The sequence below is a fragment of the Taurulus bubalis genome (genome assembly GCF_910589615.1).
Source record: "Taurulus bubalis genome assembly, chromosome: 1".
Classification (NCBI taxonomy): domain Eukaryota; kingdom Metazoa; phylum Chordata; class Actinopteri; order Perciformes; family Cottidae; genus Taurulus; species Taurulus bubalis.
The window spans coordinates 6,330,071-6,355,579 of record NC_136589.1 but is presented as its reverse complement, the minus strand read 5'-3'; the positions used below and the strand labels follow the sequence as shown (position 1 = coordinate 6,355,579).

At 41.7% G+C, this 25,509-nt stretch overlaps 1 protein-coding gene across 3 annotated transcripts in view; it reads left to right on the top strand.

Moving 5' to 3' along the window:
- Window positions 1-8,802: 8,802 nt before the first annotated feature.
- Window positions 8,803-25,509, top strand: part of eml1 (EMAP like 1) — a gene marked incomplete at its 5' end in the record, with an annotated part of 33,151 nt that continues 16,444 nt past the window's right edge. For all 3 annotated transcript variants that reach the window (XM_079231994.1, XM_079231993.1, XM_079231992.1), the window contains 2 exons: window positions 8,803-8,869; window positions 24,279-24,461. In XM_079231994.1, the coding sequence (XP_079088120.1) occupies window positions 8,803-8,869; window positions 24,279-24,461 (250 nt within the window). The remainder of the gene's footprint in view (window positions 8,870-24,278; window positions 24,462-25,509) is intronic.

Below are 25,509 nucleotides of genomic sequence, written 5' to 3'. Positions count from 1 at the left end.
TGATTGGCAGTGACATTAGGGGATGACTGTTGTTCTTCTTGCTAGTTTGGGGAGCGAGAGACGCTCATGGAGAGAGCACAGTGAAGTTGAGAGGTTTGTTGTTTGGGCTTTGGTGCGGCCCACAGTAAACTGGCTATGGTTTGATATAGCGAGCGAAACCAGTTAAGTTAATGTAGTCAATGAAGCCTGTTTGCTGACTTCAACAGACAGCGGTGACTTCTAATGTTACCGAAACATGAATTAGCCCATACTGGAGACCTGACTGGTTATATTCAGCACTGGGAATAAGCGAGCAGAGAAGTTGAAAACTGAAGCAGATTGAAGAGAACCCGATTGACGTATAACAAATACCTTTATAATAGTGTGTTTGTGTTATTGTTTTACGGCCAAGCGGTCTGAGGACCGAGCCCCGGTGCGACCGGGGGTCGTTACCGGCCTCACAACGGCGGGCAAGCGGTCTTCAGACCGGCCCCGTTACCGGCGTCGCCCCGCCCCTCTTCGCTTGCCGCTACTGAAGGAATCTTTTTTTTTTCTCCGCAGAGTTTAGAAATTAAAATATGCTTGAATTCAATGGGAAAGCAAGAAAACAATAACACAAACACACAAGTATAAACATATTTGTTATACGTCAAACACAAACATAAAAACAATAAAGCAAAAATACGTGTTTAATCAACGTATTTGTAATACGTCAAACACAAACATAATCAGGGAGGAGATACGTTTCTGATCAAACGTAATTGAGAATGCGTTTTTGTTCTGGGGGAACGTCATTTTTAGGAGACAGGGTTGGACTCACACATGACGTCCACACAGGTCAGTAGAACAACACACGCATGCATTTATTGTGACTTTATTGTAATTGTTTTCCGTACACTGTGTGTAATTGTGACTGTGTAACTGTGTGAAAAGCAGCAAAGTCAACTAAAACATCTTTGATGCGTGTGTGTTTTGGGCCGCTGGTAGGGGTCCCACGCGTCCTGGAAAACCTGCTTAACAGGTCACAGAGAACACGTGGAAATAGATAGATAAGTTAGACTGCACACCTTCTAAATCAGAGAGGAACATGTTAGTCATATCAGTCTAGCTAGATCATCACTCAAAATATGCTGGAAAATGAAGAGTGGGAACCCTGCTTAGCTGCTGTGTAGTTTTATATTGCTTTTACATCTCTGTGTTGGTTGCCCTGGGGATGGTTGTCCTGTTGTTAAAGGTGCAGGTTATTTTTAATCCATAGCGCTTTGGTTTATTGTTGCTCCTGGAGTGTTGTCCTCTTTTATGATTAGTTCTCATAAGGATGTACTGAGGAAGGTGGTGGCCATCGATTCAGTTGGATACACAAACTGAAATGATGGTTTATAAAAAATTAATTTATTGTTGGCTTGGACATTTGCATGGAAGTCTTGATGTTATTCCACTATAGTTGACATGATAGTGCAGTTTAATTTGTGGCCTAAAGGTGATCTTTGATTTAATAGCCTTATCAGTTAGGCTGACATTATCATCAGAGTATATTCTGAAGAAGAAGATAAGATAGATATACATTCATTCATTACAATATTCTGTTCAGATTTTAATTTCCTTTTTATCTAAGTACAAGTTTGAGTAAATGTCCCTTTTAGTAACAGTACATTTACTTGAGTAAATATTCTAGTACATATATACATATAGTAGTATATATTCTATATTCTAGTAGAGCGGATACTGAAGTTGCCTGCCTTAGATTACCAAGAGGGGAGTACAGCAAAGGCCCGGTCACTACAGTGATCAGTTGTGAATTTGGAGCTGTTAGTAAAGCCTTGCCCAAACATGTCAGGCAGCGGTCAGGCTCATAAGGAATCAGCTGATCACAGATAGGGGAACGAGCCAAATGCATTGTTGTACAACACTATACAGTGATTCAGAGAGAATTTTTCTCTCTTTATAGGTCATTCATTGAAATACTTTGAAATCAAACATGTCAACCCGACAGTGCTATGGGAGGACATAACAATACTCATTTACTGTTATTTTTAGATAGAAAATGAACATCAACCAAGGTGCCTTGCCTGTTTGTGGTCAAAATAAATACAAGAAGTGCCGTTTATATGTACAGGGTGCGGAAGTGCCCATAAATGGTTTCTGGCCCCATAAAGGGTTAAGGCTTTAAACTTGATCTTGAAATCGATTCTAAAACTCCCAGGATTCAACTTCTTACATCTGAATGGAGCTGTGGAATCTAAAATGTTTGTGCAGGAACTGTGAAATGTCCTGACCACCTCTTTACATACAGGCCAAGTTGTTCATTGGTTTGAAAAGTTGTGCGTGATTCAGTAAAAGCATGAAGTGAGGAACAGAGGGTGTATTTTGGTGACGCTGATCCACAGCCTCAGGATTAAGAGCTTTTTACAGCCCAGAAGCAGATTGTCCTCTTCTACACTCATGTGCCTACACTCTCCGTCTCTCTCCCATAAAGTCTGCCTTTTGAGATATCCATGGAGACGTACAGTCTTACATAGGACTTCTTTCTTTTTAAGCCTCAGCCACCAAACACTTTCACTATCAGTCACACTAAAACCAATAGCTTTGTTTATCTTTAAATGTCTGGAGCTGCAGTATCACACATGAAATGCCTGTATCTTCAGATTCATTTTGAGCATTAATCAGATTATGTTTACCCGTATAATGCTGTTATTGAAACGACACATTGATCCAATTGTGAGACTTGCTAAATACATTCCTCTAAAACTCAGAAATGCAGGTCTTTAAAGATATTACAGAGTCTGGCAGGGGATTTCTACATGCATAATACTCTTAGGGGCCATGACCAAAAGACTTCAGTAAAAACCCAAGTGGTGACCCAGTTTTCCTGAACCATAACATCATTATTTATCATTGCTGTTACTTGTGTGGCCCGACTCACTAAAGTGCACTTTAGTGAGTATCTAGCTGCCATTTGCTTTTGTCCTGTAGCCTTGATTCTCTGCACTGATATTACAAACTATGTTATTCAATCTTAGTTGAATGCTTTCTTTGGATACTTCGATAAAAAGTTAGTTATTATTACATATTATCATTATATTCAATTTCAGAAGCAAATGATACATTAAGTGCTGATACAGGTTTCCATACAATAGAATATTTTGAACTGAAATACAGTTTTCCACACTCATGGCTTTAAAAAAACATTATTGGTTGGTTTGCAGGTGAAAGTTTTCACTGATCCTGTAAAATATAACTCAACATTTATTTGATTAACTGACCAAACTTGTGTCTGGACATCCATAGTTCCCAGACGATGAATCTAATGACTTTGATGATTCCTGTGACTTTACATATTGCGTCACCAGCAGGTTCACATTTGTGGTTCAGACTGAAATTACTCAAAAACTGTTGGATAGATTGCCACTAAATGTAGTGGAAACATTCATGTCCATTTCAGGATGAATTGTAATAGCTGGTGACTTTTCATCTTTCACCTTCATAAGGTCAAAATCTCCCTTTGGTGGTTATTTACCGTTGATTCTTACAGTAGCGATAAAATACTGTTGGCTGGTAAAATGACAGAGGATTTTCTGGGATAAGTAACAAAACATGGATCATGTGGTGGGTTTGAATCCAGTGTCTATGTTGCTATGAGAGTCCTTATTTTCTGCCTGACGCAGCGTCTGGTTTTCCGTGACGCAGAGCCGGGAACAAAACATTATCACTCCCCCATTGAAAGTAGGTCACATTTCCTCCACATAATTCATGATGATAAAATCTTTCAACAGCTCTTATTTACAGCTTCTAGTTGATCCTGTTGTCCTTGTTTTGGACTAGACATAAACAAATGGACACACAGTAGGTAGGCCGCCTCTTTACTTTAGATTCTTGAGGGTAATAATGTCCAATCTGAAGGTTCCAGAGTTCATAATTAAGTGTCATAAAATGGGGTTTCAGCTGGACTCCACGCCTCTCCTGAAAAGTGTGTGTTAGAAATGACAGGCTATTTTCTCCAGCAGGTGGGAAAATTATGTATTTTCAGCAGTCACTAAGCGGATTTAGTCTCACCTCTCACATTCAATCTATCTCTGCTCTCCTGTCCAGAAAGGTATTAGAACGAGTGAGCCTCAGTCAGTCACAGACGGTATTACATCCTCTGCCGGTCTGGCCTCTTCTCGCCCTCTAGGTGCATCAATATCCCAGCTGCTGATATGAGATGTCAAACTGTCACGCTGTGAGAATTAGTCTTCTTTTATTGACCAAAGCCTAAGGTAGGATACGATAACAACATATATAACCTTAATGCTCCTAATAGAGAAAGTTGGACAAGTATTAAGAATAAAGATATACTTTAGACAACAAAATATAGAAGTAAGACAGGTTTTCAGAGTATACAATAGATGTAACACATAATTTAACTTTCATTATAACGAGATGGAATACAAAATATATTTAGTCAAATGTACTTTGTTACATACTGAATACTTCTTCCACCAAAGTGGACTACCTTTCAATAGTTGTTGAGACAAGTTGTTTGTTGTGACAAATTGTCATCCATAGAGCTACACGGCTTTGTTAACACAAAAGTTGTGGATCTAAATTTAGTATGAGCCCTGCAGTCTGTCATTGTTACTTGCACTGTGAGACAGTGAGTTGGCATACTGACCAGACTGTTGAACTCATGAAATAAATGATAAGATATCACTTGTACCACTCTTTCCTATTGGTTCATCCACCGCGCCTTGGCATGCACTTTTATTGGGTAACTTTTGCTCCCTGCCTATCTAGTACTATCTGTAATGTTTAACTAGTTAGAGCAAACCTTCACACAACTTCTTGAAACACTTTCATACAGGTGTGCATCCAGGCTTTAGCTGTCCAGTTTGACAGGCTGTAAATATATTCACGAGTCCCCTGGCTTTGATTTTAATTCAATGTTCCTATGAATTATTAAGACCACAGGTTGGATTAAGTCACAAAACAGCCCAATAACAAGGACAGGCACACAGATGGTGGCTGGATCACAGAGAGGATTGACCTTGTTTCATCCTCAGCTCTGGATTTGATTGTTTATAATCCTGGGCCACTGACAGACTGACTGATCATCTGTGGATAAAAGAAATGTCAGCAGTTTCTTTTCTCTTTTGTGGTTGAAAAAAAAGAAATGAACAACCGGCTCAGTTTGAATTTGACCTTCAAGTGCTTAGAGAGCCACAGCTGTAAAAACAGAGTCAGAAGGCAGGTGAGAAAGCAATGGACCCTGATGGGAGGCCTTGCTCAGATGCTCTGGTGTCTTGAGCAAGACACTGCACCTCTGTCAGATGTATTATAGTAAGATATGCATGCACTCACTCTTGATTTTTTTTATTGATTTCCCCTGAAGCTGTCTTACATTTACAACAAGCATTCATCACACTAAAGAAAGTACCAGATATTTGCGTTTTCCAACATATGGAAGTTACAGATTAAGCATAATTTTATACACATTTACCTCAAGTTCAGCCTGACATACTGCATATGGAAACATTGGAAGCCATTATCATTTTAAATACAAAAGGCTTCGTCCTGCAACAAATTTTATAAAAAAATGGAGCCAGTGGGAACGTTTAAGAGGTTATTCCTGCAATTTGTGTGGGAATGGATCATCACCTTTTCCGTTGATATGGTGAACTTGTTGGCAAACAGTGGCTTACACATCTAGCAGTTATAAAGCAACATTATTATACATTTGTAGTCATGTTGATGCTGAATTTAAGTTCAACTATTTAGTCTCTTTTAGTTCTGTTTTTGGTCTCCACCATCTCGAAAATAATGCTACGAGAGCTGTGGAAGTGAACCAAAACTGTAAAGACAAAGTGCATGTTGCAGTATTTGCAAGTTGAAGTGTGACTGATATCCTCACTCTCTGCACAGCTCTATCCTGTTTATATTGTGTGTGTGTGTATATGCACCCTCTGGAGTCACTGATGGGTGGTGGAAGGGGGGAACAATGGGGAGGAGTGGGGAGGGGAGGGGTGGTGAAGCAGCAGCGGTTCCACCACCTGCCACCCGCAGGGTAGGTGGGGTTCAGGGACCCATGGGGGGGATTTTGTAGGGAATATATTCCTCTTCTCACGTGAGCATATGAGCAGAGAGACAGACACACAAAAACCAGACCTGTCCCTAATCTAGATCCCAAATCTGCCCCAGAATGAGATTAGCAATAATCTGAACCCCTTCAGACTAAACACCAGTCTGACTCGAAGGTCTTCCGAACAAAAACACAAAGGATGTTTACAGTGTGTGTTGCTTGGACTCTGGGAGATGAACTGTATGACATTCCTTTCTGTATCTGAATCAAAACACTGGATGCTGTGTGGCCTTTTGGTGGTTAAAAACATCTGAAGTATGATTGAGATCATCAAAATAAATGCAAAGGCCTTAATGCATTTACACACTTTCAGTTGCAGAAAAAGAGCATCGTGTACAACTGGTGTAAAGGTCAGCACATATTCATGTAGGTGTGTTTTGAAATGTAATACCCTTGTCATTTGTTTAAACAACTAGTACAGTGTTCAGTTGCAACATTGGTGTACAAAGAACACCTTGTGTTTTTCCACATAATCCTGGAGTGTGGTAGGGGCTTGATGTTGTTGTGTAATAATAAGTGAAGCAGAGTGGGTTCCCGAGGGAGAAGAGGGAGAGAATACAAGAGCTGAGGTCAAAAACATGGAGGCCTTGAAACATAAAGTGGTCAACCTTTAGAAGGTGCTTCACTGCATCGCTTTCATTTTCCTGTAAGGGTCAAAACTAGCCGACTCACCTTTGAACTTGATTTTATGCACAGAAAGAGCTTCATACGGACAAATTATATCACACCTGCTGTGCTACTATGCAACACTGAGAGAAACACATGTATCCCTTCATGCTGTCTTCAGAGCATCACTGCCTTTGTGTTATTCTGTCTTGTAATCTAGCAAGAAAGGGGGGAATGTTTCACACATGAATATAGGCCACGGACTCTTTAGGCTTCTCTTTTTCCCTGCTAGCTTGGATTATAAATAATGCAAAGAGCCCCCCTCCCACGTACACATACAAAAAACCCCAGTTAGAATTCCATTTTTTTTTTAGGGTCTCCCCCTTTTCTCCCCACAAAACTCCCACCCTGCTCACTTTTTAATTTGGTCCTTCTCTTTGTACCACCCACCCTCCTCAAGCACTCTCTTTTACTTCTCCATCCCCCTCCCCCTCTATCCCATTTATTTCTCTCATTCCTCAATCCCCTAGTCTCCCTTTCATTCTCTCCCCCTCTTGTCCTTGTTTCAAGGATCCCACTGCCTCTGTGCAGTCTGCAGCATGGCAGATAAGACGGACAGAGGACTGAACGATAACCGCGTTTAGCCACAGCGGACGTGTTTCCAATGTTTGGCTGCGGGAATGCCAAAGAAGATGTGACAGTGTGGTTTGTTATGGTGTGTCCCCATGTGACTCCATATCGTTACAAACCGTATGTGTGTGTGTGTGTGTAAAAGCAGTACATTAATGGTAACTCTAGTAACTTCTATATATTGACTGAGTGCTTTAGTCATTTTTGTAACTAATCCTTTGTTTGGTTTCCTTCATTTGTGCATTTTTCACATCCGCTACACCTTATACTTTCAGTTGACTTCAGCTTTATTGCCCCACTAGGGAACATTATGTATGCAGCCAGGGTAAGCCAAGCACTACACAAACACATCAATTATAAAAAAACTACACACAATACAGAACAGACAATACAAGATCTCGTTTAAAAGAACTTCCCACCAGTGCAGAAGCGATGGGTCATTAAGTGCAGGAACAGCAGACGATCGCTTATGATGAGTGAATCTCCTCTCCTTTCCTTTTTTCCTTTTACCTTACCTCTTTTGTCCTCTCCTTTCCTAACCTCTTCTGTCCACTCCTCCATTCCTGTCCTAACCTTTTCTCCTCCATCTACTTTCTTTCTTATCCTACATTGTCCTGTCCCCTTTTCTCTTCTCATCTTTTGGCCCAACACTCTGTTCTTCTAACCTACCTTCCTAATATACCTAATATATGGTTTCCTTTACCCCCCTGTCTCTTTCTGTCCTCTCTCCTCACCGCTTTTATCCTTTCCTCCCTTCTCTTTTCCTCTCCTCCTCTCCCGCAAGTTGAGAGGAGGAGGATCTCACCACCAGGCCCAGCCCCCTGTGCTCTGACTCGCTCACACTGTGCGACAGGGGAAGGCTGGGCTGTCCCGAGCATTATCTAAACACTCACACACACACACACACACACTGCCTCTGACACACACACATTTACACACACACACACAGTAACTGCCGATGCCAGAGCCTGCGCTCTCAGCTCAAGCCCTCTTAAAGCTGTTTTTCTGCTGGAGATCAGCGAGAGCTAACGACACACAGCTGCCTCTGCGGAAGACAGAAGGACAAGAGGAGAACAGGAGAGGAAACAAGGACACGAAGGAGGAGAGGACACGCAGGAGGAAACAAAACCATCAGCAGCCTCTTAACTTCTGTCTCTCCGGCGGTCCGGTGCAGTCATTCTTCAGCAGGGAGTGTTCTCCGCTGTAGTTCAGGACTTTTTTTTTGTGAGAAGGGGGTGGAAAGGAAGAAGGGTTGGAGTTCACATGACATAATCGGAGTGAATGGGTTGCCATGGTGACTCACCCAGGGAGCCTGACCTGTGCAGAGTGAATGGAAGGAGCGCCTCGGACGCCAAGTGAACGATAAACTAACAGAGGGGAGTCACCGGAGAGGGAGAGGAGAGAGAGAAAGAGGAGAGCGAAGGAGCTGTGGATAACGGAGGCAGCACAGAGGAGCGCAGCAGAGGTTGAGAATGGAGGACGGGTTTTCCAGCTACAGCAGCTTGTATGACACCTCATCACTGCTACAGTTCTGCAACGGTAAAACTAACTAATCCTCCCCCATCCCCTCCATTACCTCGGCTGCATGTTGTTTCTCTGGACTTGACATGTCACCAGCTGACCGGCTAAACTTGACACCACGTAGATATGTGTGTGTGTGTGTGTGTGTGTGTGTGTGTGTGTGTGTGTGTGTGTGTGTGTGTGTGTGTGTGTGTGTGTGTGTGTGTGTGTGTGTGTGTGTGTGTGTGTGTGTGTGTGTGTGTGTGTGTTGCAGACATGAGAGCTATTTTAGCTCCAGCTTTGGGGAAAAGGAGTTCAGCCTTTTTATATTTGTATGTATTTTAACACACTATTTTATTTGATAACATGTTGACTTTGGTGAATATTTAAATATCCAACTCCAGAGGGGCATTTACGTAAAAACACACTGTAGAATTAACCAGAAGTATCTGGAATCAAGGCCAGAATAAAGTCAACAGTCTATGTGAGCCAGCAGCCATCAAGCGAGCTAATAAACAAAGACGGAGGGAGGATGAGGAACAGTCCTTTGCTCACAGCAGCTGCCCTGATTACATGGTTCTGCTTGATTTGATGAGGGGTATGTTATGAATATATTTCTGCTGTATTTGCTGATTGTGATCAGCTTGCTGAATGACACAGAACAGAACAGGACATTATTGCTTGTGTTGCTTTGCTGCACTAATGTAATTTATTTGCTGGCAGAGGAAGAAACCATACTTCAGGCTGTGAATGTTACGGGTGGAGAGGGTGACTCAGGGAAGAAGAGAAGCAGCATGACACATCAGTATGACATCAGTTTAGGATTTATTTCCAAGAAGCTCTTACTAGTTAGTTACTACTAAATCCGTATGTAAGATGTATCTCCTAATATTAAGAAATACCAAAACTACTAGACTACATGCTTCAAAAGAGGTCCTACAATGCTGAATCAGTGTATCTCAGTCCAATGTGCCAGAAGGATTTTAGGGATTTAGATTTGGGAGGATTTTTCTTTCCAATTATGTTTTGTTTTTATAGGAGTGTGTTGTTTTGTTTGATGCTAACCTCTCTGCCTGCATACTGATGAACTACAGTTAGTGAACCCCCTCCACAAAGGGGATTATCCCCAACACAATAACTGGCATCTCTGATAGAGACTCTGGCAAAGGGACTTTAAACAAAGCTGTAATGCAGATTTGTAGCTCCACTGAAACAGCTAAAGAAAGATAGCATTTAATATATATTCCTCAGATAGAGAAATGCACATCTAATATTTTTCAGTGTGTACTTAGTGATTGTAGTGGCTGTTCTGGTGGATAGTGAGGGCAAGCCATCATTGTTGAAGCATGAAGGAGTAACGTGATTGCCATTAGTGGATAATGAAAAAATCAATAATATTTATTGTGCTGTGTAAGCACTAGCAGTCGATGGGATGAGGGAAGACAATTGTCTGAGGAAATCGCAGATGTGAAATTACACCATGGATACTGGGTACCTCACTACTTTCACGAATCACTGATGAGGCGAATCCAGTTAAAAGCTTCTATCCCGTATGGAGGTCCCTCATTAAAGTTATAGCAATCACAAAGGAGGAAATGCAGACAGAGCAAGGATGAGTAAGAGAAGCTTATTGTTCAGATACACATAAAAACTGAAAGATGTCTGTACAATTTTATATATTCAATGTAGAAAAGAGACATATGATTCTTTACTGCACCTTCTCTTTGTACATTGAGTCCATAAGTGACTGAATACACAGCTTTATTTCTGACGGTATGCAGAACAGGAAACAGGAATAATGAGGCATTAGCTTGAATCCAGCTCATGGTTTGCATGCTAGCAAGCGGAGCCACCATCCCATATGCTACAATAATAAGTGTGTTATCTGATAACCCAAAGAAGTTGGTATGCACCCTTCATTCTCACGTGTTGCACTCCTGTGGAATGAGCAAAGTGCTGATAACGCCAAGGATAACAACTTAAAAACCGGTGCAGCGGGTGTTGTACAGTACCAGGATAGCAAATGGAGATGAGGAATGAAGAAATGACTGACCTTCTACATTCCCACATATTACAGCATGGTGGCAGACGCATTGCTGTATGCGTCGCCCTCCAGGCTCAGTGTTTGTGTCTTTAAATCTGGACTGGAATTCAAACAACACTTTGTCCACTCAATCTGCATTCGTCAACCTGTTTGCCCAATCCTTATTTATGTTACGATTCCCCCCTGTACTTCTTGCCATGTCATGACCAGCAACCAGAGGGAAAGCCTGCGAGGTGGTTTGTAATCCTTTACAATGTCATGTTTCCTCTCTGAGAGAAAGTCGATGAAATAACAAGCGCTGCTTAGCTGCTGTTGCCAGGGATTTTCCAACCCCCTGCTCTCTCTCTCTCTTTACACACACACACACACACACACACACACACACACACACACACACACACACACACACACACACACACACACACACACACACACCGTCTTGTTCGTTGTTCCAACAGAATGCTTATTGGGTGAGCCCAGTTAAGATGGTGAGTGTATATGAGCTACAGCGATGGGACATCTGCAGGACCTGTGTGTGTGTGTGTGTGTGTGTGTGTGTGTGTGTGTGTGTGTGTGTGTGTGTGTGTGTGTGTGTGCGTGTGCGCAGGGCCTGTAGGCCAAAGTTATATCATATTGCGCTGCTGCTGCCGCCCAGCTGAACCCAGATCCACTCAAAGCAAAAGTGATGTCATTTATTCGCCTCTTCCTCTTCCTCTCCCTCTCTCTCTCGGCTCGTGTGTTGTGGAGCATCCAACCAGACTAATGTTCAAAGACTAGGTCAGCTAAACTGCAGGAACACGCGCATGCTGCATGCTTTGTCCTCAGGAGGTCGGGGATAGCTCAAGCTAACTGAAAATTAGCCCCATTACACACTCAGACACCCAGAGTCACATGCTGATTACGGCTGATGAAGGAAGCGAATCCTTCAGAGAAGCAATTTATCCGTTTAATCACATTTGGAATCTACCGGTCGTGGAGAAGAGGGCAGTTTTTGATCGAATTAGTCTGTTGTTCAGAGACCTTCTCAGAAAGTAAAGCTTCCATTTGATGTTAACACCACGTTAAAGGGCCATCCTGGTTGGTTGTTTTATCTTCTTTGCCTGCTGTTACATGGCCACCAACCGTTATCCAGAGCTTCCATCACTGGGATTGTATTTCCTGTGTTCCTTTGAAAATCAACTTGTATATATTAAGCAACCAAATTCATATGGTATTTTTACTTCATTGTCCTGCCTGCTTATTGCTCATCTTCTGGCTTTGATTTTATAGCCTGAAATTAATGTTTTTTTGACACTCAGATGTAGGCAGATGTAGGAGCATCCTTGAATGTACCACTAATGAGTGTTTTTAAACTGCAAATGTATCACCAAGGGACAATAGCGTAACATTTCAACTTTCATAGATGTTCTTTAATCTATCAACTATGTGTTTCCCTATTTGCTCAATTCATATGTATTTGTAGTTTATAAGTACTTTTTAAGGTATACAGATATACAGGTATATATTAATAAGGTATACAGAGCTGGTAGCATTGCTGTAGACTCCTACTTTTGTTTCTTGATAAATATATGATGGCTCATATATTTTCTGTCAGTTGACTAATTAATGAATTAATTGTCAAGTCGTTTCAGTTGTGATCTTGAGCAACTTTGAATCTCCATAAGTTGATGTCTAAACACTTTTGAAAGGCTTTCCTTTGATTGCCAATTATGTAGAGCATGTGAAATGTGTCACAATCATTAGTGTAAAATCACAAGTTAATGTAATGTCTCATTCATTAGCTCCTGAAGCACCTAACGCTCCTGATGTGTTTATAAGAAACTCTGTTAATATCTAAATACAGCTCCCGATCAAACATCCTTTTATCCCTGTGCGCCACACTCACACTTCAGGCACACTGGCACAGCACCCACCTCACCGACAGTGGCTTAGCTCTTTTACATTATCTATCAATACCTAGTAAAGCCTGCTGGCAAGCTGACCTGCACTCTGATATTTCCTCCACATGCAACTGCACAAAATATCAATAGAGAAACGGGTGAGAGACGGGAGAAGGAAACGATGTGTCTCTCTACCATTATTCATCTGTAACTGTAACATGAAGCAGTTTAATAAATATCGACCTGAATGGGATTGCTCATCCACTACCGCTGATTCATTTAAAGGTTGACATTGATTTTCCACTGCAGTGTCAGTGAGAGCACACACCACTCGCCCTTTTTCTTTTCATCTCTCTCCATCCTCACTCAATGTCGCTGGATATCTTTTTTTCGCCTCCCTTTCGGCCTCTCTCAAGCTCCTTCTGTTTTCTCTTCGGCCTCATCTCTACGTCAGACTCTCTCACGCTCTTTGTTTGATCTTGTGCGAGTGCCCCGAGTGGAGATTAGAGTGCTTCTCTTTTTTCTTTTTAAATCTCCAGGCTGTCAGATATTGAGCGGCTAGTTTGGTTTGGGCCTCCGTGGTCACGAGTCACACTACCCCCTCAACTCCGTATCTCCCTCAAAGTCGTTCTACCCTTTCTCCTGATAAGGGCTCGCTTTACACTTTCGCTTTCCCTTTCATGATACTGTTTATTTACTGTTACACACAGTGTCAGTGCGTGCTCATTCAACTTGGACATGTTACAACTATATTCAGTGTGTGCAGCAGGCTTGCAGCCGATACCCTGCGTCTGCTGCCCTTTGGTGTGTTGTCAAAAACAGCAGATTGTGCTGCAGGACAGTCAAGCTGTGTGTGTGTGCGTGTGTGTGTGTGTGAGTGTGATCTATGGGAGCCAGCACAGGGCCCTGGCTGTCCTCGCTGCCAGTTGACAAATGATGGCATTTGCGTAACGAAAGCAGTTCGGTGTCCACGGCACTGGTATCCTGCTCTCTTCATGTGCCTGAAACACTTGAGGCATTCAATAGATACATGCTGTTTATATGGAAGGATCATATGTGAATAGAATAATTTGTTTCTGCATAGAAGAGGACCATTAGCCAGCATCATACTAAGCCAGGGTCAAACGATTTGGTATTTTAGCAGAAATGTAAAAGTAATGATTTACTGTCGCTGTCCAGCATCAAGGCTGCATTCATGCAGAGCAATGCCAGTGAATAAACCTAGGCTGAGTGAATGAGTAATCATGTTCATTTTCATAATCTGCTTCCCAAGCAAAAATATTATGATATACATAATGTTTAGAACTGCAACTAATGGTTATTTTAATTACCATTTAAAAGCCATTTATAACTTCACAGAGCCCTAGTTGTCGTTGACTAAGTGAGATACTGAGTTTCCTAAACCGCAGATCTTTACATTTAAGAAGCGTTAAATTGCTATTAGGTGACAAATGATCGGTCTTACAATGTATCAAATCTGTTGATCAATGTTCTGGCACCAGTATCATGATACTCTGTTGTCAGAGGGACTTTCTTCCTTTTGTGAAGACATTTCATATATATATATATATATATATATATATATATATATATGTTTGCTGTCAATTGCACTTTTGTACGTTGGTTAACTGCACCTGAAAGAACTCAATATACAATAATTTCTGCTCTTACTTTACAAAAGTCTTATGTATCACATTAAACTTAAGTCTTATTCAGAAACAAGGTCAGAGTTAGCAAACTCATGGAAACAGCCTCTTGGTGCGCCAACGGGCAGAAGATACCATTTGTTGAGTATTCTCTCTCTCTCTCTCTCTCTCTCTCTCTCTCTCTCTCTCTCTCTCTCTTTCTCTCTCTCTCTCTCTATCTATCTTGTCTTTTCCTCCACTGACACACATTGATGCAGCCTCATCCTCATGACCCACTAAAACAATCAGGCATGTAAAGCAGGAGTGTGTGTGAGTTCCTGTGCTAAATATAGACTGACCCTGCTTCTGGCAGTCAAACATGAAAGGGGGAAGCACTCTCTGGTGCTGTATGTGTGTGTGTCTTTTGTATGTGTGTGTATTTGGCCTTCTTAAAGTTTACTCTATGTGTACGTGTGTGCAAAACATAACAAGGTCAGCAGAGGAGACACGGAGGCTGCATGAGTCCTTAAACAGGATGTCACGGATGGGTAAAAATGCCTTGAAAGAGCCAGAAACAGAGTTGTTTGGTTGGATGCTTCGACACTACATGGGAACACTAAATGTGTTCAGAAGAGCGTTGACCTCTACCTGCGGGGAATGGTGACAAGTAATAAATCACACAAATCGGCAGAATCCCACGGAGATGCTGATATTTTTAGTCTCAGCTTGCTGCACAAAGTATCATCAAACTATTCTGTGAAATCAGGGAGACACAAGAAAAGAGGGATTCATATTGTGATTTTTTTGTTTTTTTTTTTTTTACAAATTAGTATGCAAATAATACCCAGCCCAGATCATCAGTGTGAGTCTGCATGAGCGCAGGTATTTGCGTCCACATTAATGTGTGCACATGCATATCTGTGCATTTGAATGTCTTTACATAAATCTCTGCTTTAATCCCACAGCAAGCCACCAAACTGTTTCTGATTAATTAATGATCAATTCAATTACTGTGTCAAGGTGAGTGTGGACTCGATTATATTTATGGTAATCCTCTCCATCAGCACATTGTCTCCAGTGGGCCGAAGTTCACGGCCCACTGATTTGGTCGCTCTCATCTCTAAATCCTGGTCAGGATTTCATTTGGCCAGTTGTGATTTGAGCAGAAATAATTAACCTCTCGGCGCCCACGGTGCAGCTCTCAGAGGCTGCCCAGCACCCTAATTGGTCTCTTACACCTGCTGTTAATGGAGGAACCGAGGGGAAAGCCCCGACTCTGCATATGTGTGTGTTTGTGTGTGTATCCCCCGTTGCATGTGTTCAGCCGGGCTATAACAGATGGACAGGGAAAAGAGGAGAATCCCATTAGAAATTCCATTAAAAATAGATTCATGAAAAACACAGCTGCAGAGATGAGAGGAAAGAGGATGGACATGATTATTGATTTGTTTGCCCCGATATTGTTGTCAATTTGTCAACTTCAATGAGAGGTTAAAGCAAAAGTCCATGCTTTAACTAATTACTTATTGGTTTGAATGGCCAGCTTTGTTGTTACAGGTCGCATTTTTGTGTCTTACAATATGCTTTAACTTAAATAGTTCCAGTGCATTGTGTTTTCAGAAATCTTTCATCATAAACATTAGTGGCAAATGTCACATTTTGTTCTCGAGCAAGGACCTTTTTTAAAGTGAAGGTTATTCAGCCAGAAATAGTGAAAAGAGCAAAAACAAGCAGCTGCTCAGATTTACAAGTTAAAATATACTTGAAATAAATTATAGAAACAATAAAAATAAATGCTCATCTGTTCTTTCACTTTCTTCCAAATTAAAATGAGAATATATTTATAGCGCACAGAGACACACAAAACAAAACAAAGACTGTTGCAGATATTAATGGGACATGTGCACAGCCAGCAGGTCTGACTCTTCTTGTCTTGTTTGCATGTTTACTGTAGTAGAGAAGACAGAGCTAGATCATATATAATGATGGGAACACGCAGTACCAAAAAACAATAAATGAACAATGATTTTATAAATATTGCGGCACTCGCGGAAATATTTCATTTTATAACTGAGCAAAGCAGAATACTTAAAAAAATTACTGTCTGCTTGATTGGACAACTGTCCACCGTCACCACAGAGAGCAACGGAAATGTATGGATGTGGCCCTGTGAGGTTTATGGCTCACTCAAGCTAAATATAGCTGGATGTGACGGGCGGGTGGGTTTTCTGGGGGATGTCAAATCTATGTTTATGTAAAAGCAGACGTGACTGGTTGAGTGGAAAGCCAGAACAGAGAATAGTAAACAATCACAAAAAAACTCCAGTGTGAGAACATTGGAAGGTAAAATGTGGGAGTAGAGACGCACTAAAAATCTAACGAGAACGTTTAAATAATTTCTCAATCCGTCTGCTGCCAGCCTGTATGTTCACGACCAGATGGCAGATATACGATTGGCCGATGTTTAGGATGCTGACAGTCTCTGGCACACATGCTCTATCACAGCGCTATCTGTGTGTGTGTGAGGCCATCCTCACATCATGGAAACAACACTATTACTGGATGGAAACACACACACACACACACACACACACACTGGATTGGACATGAGTCCTGCCTCCTGTTCCTTCCTGGTTGTTTGTCACTGCGGGACAAAGCCCTGTTTTAGACTGAGAAAGAGGCCTTTGTCAGAACTTGGAGCCTCACTACCCAGCATGACTGGTGTTCTGTACTCTGTTTCTTCTCTGAAAAGACACAGCAAACAGCTGTATGCTGCATTATTGTCAATTCTCTTAGTTTGTTCTATTTGCGACAGAGGTGTCATAGAGTTTATCATGTTGTTGTTCTTCTGAGTAGAGATGCATCGATTCAGATCAACTATTGGGCCGATCCTAACTCAAATAGTTCAATTATATGTTTATATGAGAACTATATACTGTAAATTATAGAATTTTAATTCCCGTTCAACTACTAGTCTGGAAATTCTGGTGATTTTCTTTTTGACTTAGTATGATTTATTATTTTTATAGTGAATAAACAATTCAGGATATTTATTTCTGTCACCATGCGCCTGTCTGACGACCTGAGGAATAAAAGTGATTTAGAGGCCTTTTCAGGCGTTGCCCTTTTCTGCATGCAGGGAGATTAAAGCCCGAACTGTGTCACGGTTACTGTTGCATTATTCTCTGTGAATCCCTCGTGCATGTGAAGATATTATGAATCCAGCATGGGAATGGCAGACTCAAACTGAGTTTGATTTCATTAAAATATTTAAGCGATTACGATTTAGATTCATTATTTTAGAAATGTTCATAGTGTTAAACTATCCTCCAAAACCCCTTTCATAACATTATCTATTTTGTATATTGTAGAAAAGTCAATATAATTCTTATGGCTGTCCATTTTTCTAGAACCACAACGAGGATGCTTCAGCTACAGTTTAGTGTTTCAATTTTCCAAATAATCCCACGCTCTGACGTCTGCATGACCTACTGAGCCGATAAGATACTTTTTCATTCAAGCAACGTAGACGAGAGAAAGAGAAACTGGGGATAAATATTAGACAAAGACAATAAAGATATTTGACTGCAAAGTCCTCTTTTAAGTGTAATCCTTCAGCGACTCTTTTTCTCACCACAGTTTCCTGAGAGAGAGGGAGACAGACAAATAGTGGGAGAGGTGAAAGGGGTTGCAGACGGAGAGAAAGAGCGAGGGAATACAAATCAAGCTTGTGCTAAGATTAGAGTCTCTGAGTTTCGGGATCACTAGCTTTGAGCAAGATCTGCTCCACATATCCAACATAATCCTTCTGCCACACTGTGAACACCTTCTTGTGTGTGTGTGTGTGCGTGTGTGTGTGTGTGTGTGTGTGTGTGTGTGTGTGTGTGTGTGTGTGTGTGTTAAAGCAGGGTGTTGGGATAGTGGTGTGTATACAGTATGTGTTTGAGTTAAGGAAGAGGTATTCTGCCTCAATGGGCAATGTCTTTCTATTTATTTTTTCCCCCTTATCTCTTTCTTTTTGTGGCAAAATACAAATTCAGACTTGGAAAGGTGATGGCGTTTGTTGCATCATCTGATCATCCACTCAGCCATATTCTGCTCAGTGGTTTTACAAGTGTATGTGTGTAAGTGTCAATGCTTTGTGTGGGAATCAGAGCGAGCAAGGGGGTGGAGTGGTCTCCCATTTGGCCTGAGTTTGACCCCAGGAAAGATGGAGCTGATGGGAGGAAGGAAGGGTTTAACGGGTTCGAACAAGGACAGTTGGGTCTCTCGTGGGGGTCATTTGGCCTCTCTTCACGCTCCTCTTTGACCCTGACACACACCATCGTTCTCCCTTTTTTTCTCTCCTCTGCAGTCTTCCCTCGGGTCGTGTGTGAGGGCTTCCCCTCCTCTGATCCACCTCTGTGTATTTATAGCTCCTAAGCCTCGGTCCAGCAAGAGCCATGAGAGGCAGCTTGTAAACCAACCGTCTGTCTCCCTAATCTGGACAGTTTATAAACTAATACACCTCATCTGGTCATCTGCTGCTCGCTGCAGGTGACACACAGGATTGAAGACACTTCATTTAAGTAACTATTTTCGTCCTCGTGCATTTTCTCCTCCATTATTCTCTTTCTCAATTCTTCCTCCAATCTCTAACTCATTTGTTTTTGCAATTTTTCACTGGATGATGATGGACGATTTCAGTCATACCGGAGGCAGACTCCGATTTCCTAAATGCTGCAATTTCAGGCATGGCATTTTTCATGCCTAGTACTCTGCCTTATATCTGAATAACTCTGAAATGTGCCATTCAGCAGCACACACATTTATGTTATATTTGCTTTTTAGCCATGCTAGCAATGTGTCTCTGTCGGCCAGTCCACCACATTGGTCCAGACTCAAATATCTCAATAACCACTCAATGGATTGCAATCAGAAAGAGATTCATGGCCCTGATGAGGATGCATCCTAATGGCTTGGTGACCTTTCCTCTAGCGTCACGAGGGCGTTGACATGTGTGGCTTTGAGTGGTATGGCTTGACGATTTAATGGATTGCTCTGACATATGGTACACACATTCATGGTCCCCAGTGGATGAATTGTAATAACTTAAGTGATCATTTGCTTTTCCTCTAGCGCCGTCATCTTGTAAAAATGTGTCCAATACTTTAACTGCAGATGTAGTGACAATCCTCAGCTGTCTGCACGGTGTTTATTAGCATATGTTAGCCTGCTAACATGCTAACCTCAGATGATGAACTTGGTAAACAATATGCCAAACGTATGTTAGCATCCTAGGCGTTAGCTCAAAGCACTGCCATGCATAACTCCAGCCCCACCGTGCTGATAGCATGTCTGTAGACTCTTGCTTCATTTCTCTGCCCCGCCTGCATTTACTCTTATTCATCTCTGACTCCATATTTCCCCTGCCTGTCTCTAAATCATTACATCCGTTACCTCCTGGCATCAAATTTAATCTTACATGCCACTTGGTTATGATTGAGTCCGGACTTCCATTAAGTCAGCCTCAGACTGGAGTCAGGTTGTCAAGTGTGACTCATTGGTCTTGGGAGAAATGACTTTCCTGAAAACGTAATATGCTGCAGCTGAACTGTCACCATGGCAGCTCACCACCTGGCCGTGTGCATTCATGTATGGAAATTAAAACCAGTTGGCAAAGTGCTGTCTGCCATCTGACTCCACAAAGTAGATGTAGGTGTGCCAGCAGTGTGGTGTCAGTCTCTGAAAAACAGGAATTGTTGTCATAATGTTGTGACAGGCCGTTTCCTGCAGCCTCGTGTTTCTTTGATGTGTTGATTTTCTGGTTGTGGTTTTGTAAAACCACCCATTGTGGCCGTAGCTTAACCTGGCCGCTGAACTTTCCATCAAGTAAATTGAGCTTTGTTGTTACGCCTCTCTGCACTGCTGAGAGAAAAGAAAATAGACATCAATCACTGGTTGTCAGTGGATTGCTAGTGGAACACATGGTTAGACAGCTGGTATCATGACGTTTCCTCAGAGGAAATTTCCTTAATGTAATTTTCTTGTATTCCTTGAGTGTGTATATTCACATCCTTGTGTGTTTTTATATGGTATTGGAAGTGCATGTCTGTAAATGCTCCAGTGACGGAGTGAGTCAGCTAGAAAGCCAGACGGCTCAGATCAACACAGGGCTGCAGAAGATATTTTATACATGAGGTTGCCATGCATTACTCAAAACACGAGAGCACCGATCAGAAGCATTTACCCTGGACTGTTTTAATCCTTTTACTCCTTCAGTTTATTGATCTTTGCGGTTGCGAGTGCAGGAGAGGGTAAATGGGTCAGAGCATGTGTGCACGCTTCAGTGTTCATTATTGATGACAATGAGGTCAGTAAATGACTCAGAAATAAGGTGGAGATGAACGTGGGGGGGAGTGGTTAAAAATGAGCTGAGGAGACTGCCTGTTTTCTATTTGCCCTTCATTGAGTCCCTAGCTGAAGTGATGGACAAGCCGGCAGGTGGTCCTGCCAAAATGACATTGCCTTGCAGAGGAACGTAATGGGGAGCAGCGTGCCACGATGCATTAGAGCGACTCAGGGGATCCGTCTCAGATTTGTGGCCCAGCCACATATTGAGGACAGAAAAAGACATCCAGAGAGAAGCTGCAGGAGACTGAAAGAAATGAAGTAATTTAAAGCAGTCGGCTGACAGGTGTGAATGGAGCAACGGAGCGAGAGGAGACTGGTGGGGTGTAATCATCTGCTTTGGTGGGGATGGAAGCGCGACGCGAGTGTCCGGTGGTGTATGTGGTTGATGGATTTGTTATTAAATGAAGATTGACACCTTACTGATTCTCACTCTCTGGACAGAGATCTAGTGACCTGAGCCCAAGAGAGTGCTGTCACATGAAGAGCCAATGCAGCTGACACAGGGCTGTGCTGCGGTCACATGAGTGTAACACCATTATCAATCAACACACATTTGTCTGTATGAAACACTGAACGCATGCTCCGACTGACCTTTTCTGATGTCCGTCTTGCTTGTGAACGCATTAAGGGGTGTTAACTTGCACCCAGAAGGGTTCAGCAGGGTGACAGACGGAGGATGTCAGCGCAGAGCAGGGGAATCATGGCCGTGACAGCCAGTCATTGTACCTCAGTGACTGGTATCATGCTCTCATTGTGTCCGTGTTGGGAGCAGACCCACAACAGATGCTGAACAGATAATAGACGCTGTTGTTTTTGCTCACTGATGATGTCACAGTTCAGATATTATATTGCGCTCCTCTCCACACCTAATGCTCTGTGGTCTCACAGATGATGTCACCATTTCTAAAGTAACAGCTTGGTCCTTGACATCCCCGATGCTGCGCCGGCTTTATCCTAGAGAAAACGTGGTTATATTTGGTTGTGAAGTCTGAGTTTATCAGATGTCTAGAAGATGATATATAATCCTCGTTTGAACAACATTCTAATGAGGATATTTGCTTTTTGAAATATAGTCCTTTAATAACGCTGATTCTGTGTTAGGGGGGCATCTTCATCTCTGGATATTCGATCACGTTCGCATGCGATAAACAAGGACTGCTTCCGAGAGAGCGTCTCAGGTGAGCAGAAAGTTATTAAGATCCTCTGGAAAAGGCTGTGTGTGTTCAGATGAAGCAAGATTGGTGTTATGGCACACAAAAAAAGCGTTTTCCTTATTGTAGAAATGTGAATTATGAGCATATTACACTTCACTGTTTGAAGTGCATTGTATTAAATTATGCAACGGCCTCCGTTCGTCCAGATGTGGAGTTTTCATTATGAATCTCACTTATTATCAATGTGACGCAGTGTGTCTGTGAAATCGTTCATTTTGTGTCCAACAAGCTATTAATCACAGGAAGACACCAGTAATGGCTGTGACAGTGACTAAAGGGGCAGCGTTGTGTGTGTATAATATGTGTGTATACATGTACACTATAGCGGGTGTGCTCCTGTGTAACAGTAATGTCTGTTCTGAATCTGCTCATATTTCTATTTTCGGCTACAAGCATCAAGTGTCCCATCTGCTTAATGCACCAATTTACCATCCTGTCTCTTTGAGGGTCCCCCCCGACTAAAACCCTTCATAACCAGCAAACACTCATGAGGATTTTGCTCACTAATGGGATTCATCTACTCATAAACAAATTTGTGAAATTGCCTCTTCGGCATGTTCTGCCAATTAAATTAAAATGACTTCATTGGACCTTGTGGGATTATACACTTATACACTGGATACTTGTTTTGATGCATAAAAAGTTCCTCACGTTCCTCATCATTTCAATTATTATTTACACATAAAGAAATGAATGTTTTCCACCTGAATATGCTCAGATTTGTTGAGACATTTTTGCGGCGATTACAAATTTGACTAAATAATTATTTAAAAAATGTATTTGCCTTGATTGAAGTAGTTTTTGGCCTAATCTACTGTACATTCATATTTTGTCACGTGAGACGAGCAACAAACATCTGTATTACACTTGATAAATGATAAAACACCTTTGCTGTTGAGAACATCATATTACTTTCATGGTTTTATGTTCTATTAAGTTGTTATGCCTTGTGTCCCAAGTGTGTCATTGCAGCAATGATTACAATTATGTTGGTAATAGAAATACCATGCGCTCTGGAAGGATCTTTTAATCTACTAGCACATATTTGAAGAGAGGCTCTGGTCAGGGATGTGCTGAATCCCCTGAGCAGCGTTTGTTTATCACACAGACTCAGAGGCTCATCACACCACTTTGTTTACACCAGAAATTCAGATATTTCACAGATTCCGCGTGTTGATTGTTGTACTGCATTGTTAAAGAATATATTTTACAGAAGCCAAGAGCTCCGTCAGATTTCCATAATGTTACCAGGCAGTCGAGGTTCAGCTCAGATTCTCGGAAGGACCACAGACTGCAGATCTGCCTAATCACCAGATGCCTGCTCACTAATGCATAATGCATCAGACTGTTATTACAAGTCGGCAGGGAAACACAGCAGTGATTTACATTAATATTTCATCAAGCCACTGTGACATCAAAGTCTTGTGTGTGTGTGTGTGTGTGTGTGTGTGTGTGTGTGTGTGTGTGTGTGTGTGTGTGTGTGTGTGTGTGTGTGTGTGTGTGTGTGTGTGTGTGTGATCATAAATAAAGTGGACCCTGATGGCCTGTGCTTGGCCTCTATCGGGTGTCAGGTGGAGAGGTGAAAATAACATGTTATGTTGGTTAATGTCCGTCTGTTCTTTGAGCTTAAACTAACAAGATCATGTATAAAAGTTTGAAGAGATAAGCTCTTTGAACCATATAGACAATAGCTTTCGCAAAGAGTCTGAAAATATTAAAGCAGAAAAGTCAGCTCATGGTTTGAAAGGAGTTTGCTGTTTAAGCTCCATCCAAGGCTTTGCACTTTTCTTTTTCTATCCTTTTTGTCTCCATCTGCATACAATGAAAGTTAAAGGTTTACAAACAGTTAATAGTAGAACCTAGGACCCCAACATTTTGGGATGCTTTTCATGGGATGATAATATACCTCCCTATATTAATTTTTACACAAACACTGTCAACATTGTTTTCACTAAACAGGAGCATTTTATGGCAATTATCCTTACAATGTGATTGTTAAAGAGAAAGACAAAATAAACCTATCAAAAAAGGATGTTACCAATAAACCGTTTGATGCTATCTTCCAACCATCTTCTGGTTGTAGCTTCATATAGAACATAACTCAAACATGAGTGGTATCAATGTTTTCCTATATATTTCCCAAAATGTGGAACTATTGCTTTCAAGAGAACATGATATTAACAACTCTTCCAGCACTAGCTGACTCGTATTTGATATGATATAAAAGACCACTGCCTGCTGGTGTTGTGACATTGTCCTCATCTCTGACACGAGCTCCCCGTGTTTCCTCAGATGACAGTGCGTCAGCAGCCAGCAGTATGGAGGTCACCGACCGCATCGCCTCCCTGGAGCAGAGGGTCCAGATGCAGGAGGATGAGATCCAGCTGCTGAAGTCGGCTCTGGCCGACGTGGTGCGAAGGCTCAACGTGTCTGAGGAGCAGCAGGCCATGGGCTTACGCAGAGGACCCACCAAAGGTAACACACATACATAGGCATGCTTTTTTTTTATGTCTTTTTCCGTTTCCTCTTCAGAAACGGGATCAGCTGTTCTGGCTGACATGTTTTTGCTGGTAGCCTTTTTCTCCTTTTTCACTTTGTTCTCTCTCTTTCCTGATGATGTCTCATTTCCTTTTAAATCCATCTTATTTCCTTCCTCTTCATCTTGTCCTCCCTCCCCCTGGACTGTGTTGTGTCGTTAAACATGCTGTGCGTCGTGTGTGTAGGCGCTGCTTTGATGAGAAAGTCTCCATCAGCAGACATCAATGTTGAGAAGCCAGGTAGGCTGAGTGTGAAGTCTGTCTGCACTAACCAGGCTTGGTGGTGTGTTTACAAAAGGCACATTTCAGTCACTGCCTGCTAGTGTTGTGTTGTGTAAACAGTGTAGTATTCCAACACACTGCTACTTTCCACACTGCACTGCTTGAGGTCAATGACTGTGATCGGTCTGAAAAAGAAAAGAAAAAAGATGTATTGTCAACCAGGGGAACTTTGTCTGCAGTGCATATAATCTACTAGTAAATTGATTATTTCAAGTCATCAATGAAATGTCACAATTTAGTGTAAAAAAGCTGCAAAGCACATGTTTTGTGTTTAGCTCTGTGTATGAAACCTTTCTGTTAAAGGACAATCCCCCTCAACATCATTTTCTCTATTCAACAAGAAGGAGCTGTTGTCAATGCATTTCAAATGTATTCCTTCTGAAAAATGTAACAGTTTGCCCTTGCTTCCAGTCTTTGTGCTAAGCTAAGCTAACCAGCTGTTGGCTTATATTGAACCGACTGGCATGAGTTGTATCAATCTTCTACTATAACTCTCAGCAAGAAGGTGAATAAGGATATTTCCCAAAATGTCAAACTGTTCCATTAAGTTAGAGTTGAAACAACAACTTTTACAAGTAAAAGACACAACTCTTAATTATTAACTGGGAACAAAAATCCAATTAATATCACTCGGCTGAATGCAGCCTGTTCTCATCTTCTCTCTGAGGAATGTAGGAAGCGGAAAGTAAAATAAATACAGCACT